General features: G+C 38.7%; 1 protein-coding gene across 2 annotated transcripts in view; it reads right to left on the bottom strand.

Moving 5' to 3' along the window:
• Nucleotides 1-726: 726 nt before the first annotated feature.
• dnajc24 (DnaJ (Hsp40) homolog, subfamily C, member 24) overlaps nt 727-2,362 on the bottom strand; it is a gene marked incomplete in the record, with an annotated part of 15,062 nt that continues 13,426 nt past the window's right edge. For both annotated transcript variants that reach the window (XM_014028040.1, XM_014028041.1), the window contains 1 exon segment: nt 727-1,002. In XM_014028040.1, the coding sequence (XP_013883494.1) occupies nt 791-1,002 (212 nt within the window).

Raw genomic sequence — 2,362 nt, 5'->3', positions numbered from 1 at the left:
TTTTTTTTTTTTTTTTTTTTTTTTTTTTTTTTTTTTTTGCCTCACAACAAGAAGGTCCTGGGTTGGATCCATGGTTCAGACCTGGAGTCTTTCTGTGCGGAGTTTACATGTTCTCCTCGTGTTTGTGTGGGTTTTCTCTGGGTACTCCAGTTTCCCCCACAACTCAAACGTACTACAATAGGTTGCCCTCAGGCACAGGCCTCCCTTGTAAAGGGATGTGATCTCTTTTTTTTTATTGATAAAAAATATATTTATTGATTTTTTTAACTGATTTTTAGAGATGTGATCTCAACGGGATTTGCCTGGTTAAATAACAGTTAGTAAAAGAAATAAATAATAATTGCCTTTCCGTGCAGGGGGCTGATATATGTCCAGCTGTAAACCCTGGGCAAACAAACCCAACAATCATTTCTCACTAACTGGGGACAATTTAAAGTCACTAATGATCCCAACATTTACAGTAGGTCTGTTTGAGGAAACCAAAATACCTGGAGAAAACCTACACATGTAATGAAACATGTAAAAACCAGGGCATGAATAACCTTCCTGCTGTGAAGCTACAGCTCTAACCGCTGTTCCACAGTGTCGCTGACCATTATTACAACATACATTGAATCTTAATTTAAGATTCTGACCCTCAGTGTTAAAGATGCAGGTTTATAGCTCAGCTCTGAAATATTTACAGTATCTCTCACAAACATGAAAAACATGATAAAATCCATAAAGTTTGATTTTATTTACATATTTTCCGAAGCACAGACAGTTTTAAAAGTGAAAAGTTTCCAAACATTTATTTAAACGATTCAGTCTTTTTGTTTAAGCTCCATGTGACCCAGATACCGAGGGAACATGTGTCACAGCAAACAAGAACCCCCGTCTTTTTTCTGAGCATTTCTTCATCATCATGGTCGGACAACAAGAGGAGCGTTTCCTCCTCCACCTCCTCCTGCGAGACCAAAAAGCCTCCTCCACAACGACAGTCATACGTGTAAACACCTTCATCTGAAACAACAAAAACATTTTAGATTAAAAACAGTCCTGATAAAATGATCTAAAGTCATAAATGTGGGAAGAATTTTTTTAAATTACAAAGTGAAGACTATGAAAGTGGAATAAAATCACATTTATTCAAGAAAACAGTATACACTGTATCTTTGAGAATAGGTTTTGTTGTCTTACAACCTTTTAAATCATGCCCACTGCTAAAGCCTATAGGTATGTTTGTGTTTGTCAACAAAATATCTCATAAACTGGACTTTTCTGAATCTCTCACCCCGGCTTTATACTACATGCGTCTCCGCTCCGCTGTGGTGTGCAGGTTGCAGCTGTGCGTTTCAAGTCCAGTTTACACTACCTCCACTCCGCTCCGGTCCGGTCCGACAGACGTGCAGGAAGGAGATCGCGCGATAAATTCAGTGATAAGTGTGGAAGTCAGAGCAAAAAATAATTAATTCTGTAAAAGACGAACTCCAAACACAGCTGAAAACATTGATATATAAAAGCTATTGGTATCTATGTTGAAACTGTCGGCTTTCTGAAACTTCTGATTTCAAAATAAAATCCACGTGTATCATGTGTGTACACATATGCTTCATGCTACATGTTTCCATCTGCTTCCCAAACAGAACGATACATTCTGATAGCATTTGTTTAGAAATATATCCATATATTTATTAATATAGCTGCAATTTCGACATTATTCCGACAAATTATCCAGCCTGAAAGTGTCTTATTTTGAAAATACGGATGTTGTGCTCGTTTCTTTTCTTGTTGGTGCGACGCAGTCTTTAAAATTGACTCCGGTACTGCTCCAATATCCGGTAAAAATAGGATCTGTTCTAATTTTGACGGATCACCGTCCGCTCACCGCTGCCCTGCACAGCCAGTGTAAACACTCTCATTGATTATAATGGGTGTGTATTTGCTGCGGAGGTCGGACCGCAGCGGAGCGGAGACGGAACGCATGTAGTGTAAATTGGGGGTCAGAAATGTTTGATCGTATATAACTTAACTTTAGGAGTCAAACGATTCAGGATGACTGCTACAGCGTTTTAACACCAGTCAACACAAAAACAATTATAACTCAGTCAAATTTAGGGCAAGATTTCAAGGCAAAACAGTAACTTCATAATTTCCCCTCAAAAGATGATCTTTGTGTAAAACTCAGCATGAAGCAATGCTAGACCTTTAATTATGACCCCCGCACGCGAAGCGTAAGCAGGAGTCACATTGTTTTCGTTCTGTTTTTTTATTTTTATTTTTCAGTGATTTTTGGTCAACCGTAGCACAAAAACAGCTGCACCGGTCAACATGAAATTTGGCAGGACTGTAGATGAGTCTGACCTACACTGCACCAGCCAAC

Source organism: Austrofundulus limnaeus, unplaced genomic scaffold (assembly GCF_001266775.1).
Source record: "Austrofundulus limnaeus strain Quisiro unplaced genomic scaffold, Austrofundulus_limnaeus-1.0 Scaffold713, whole genome shotgun sequence".
In the NCBI taxonomy this organism is placed as follows: Eukaryota; Metazoa; Chordata; class Actinopteri; order Cyprinodontiformes; family Rivulidae; genus Austrofundulus; species Austrofundulus limnaeus.
The sequence above is the reverse complement of the archived record's forward strand: the minus strand, read 5'-3'. Positions and strand labels throughout refer to the sequence as shown.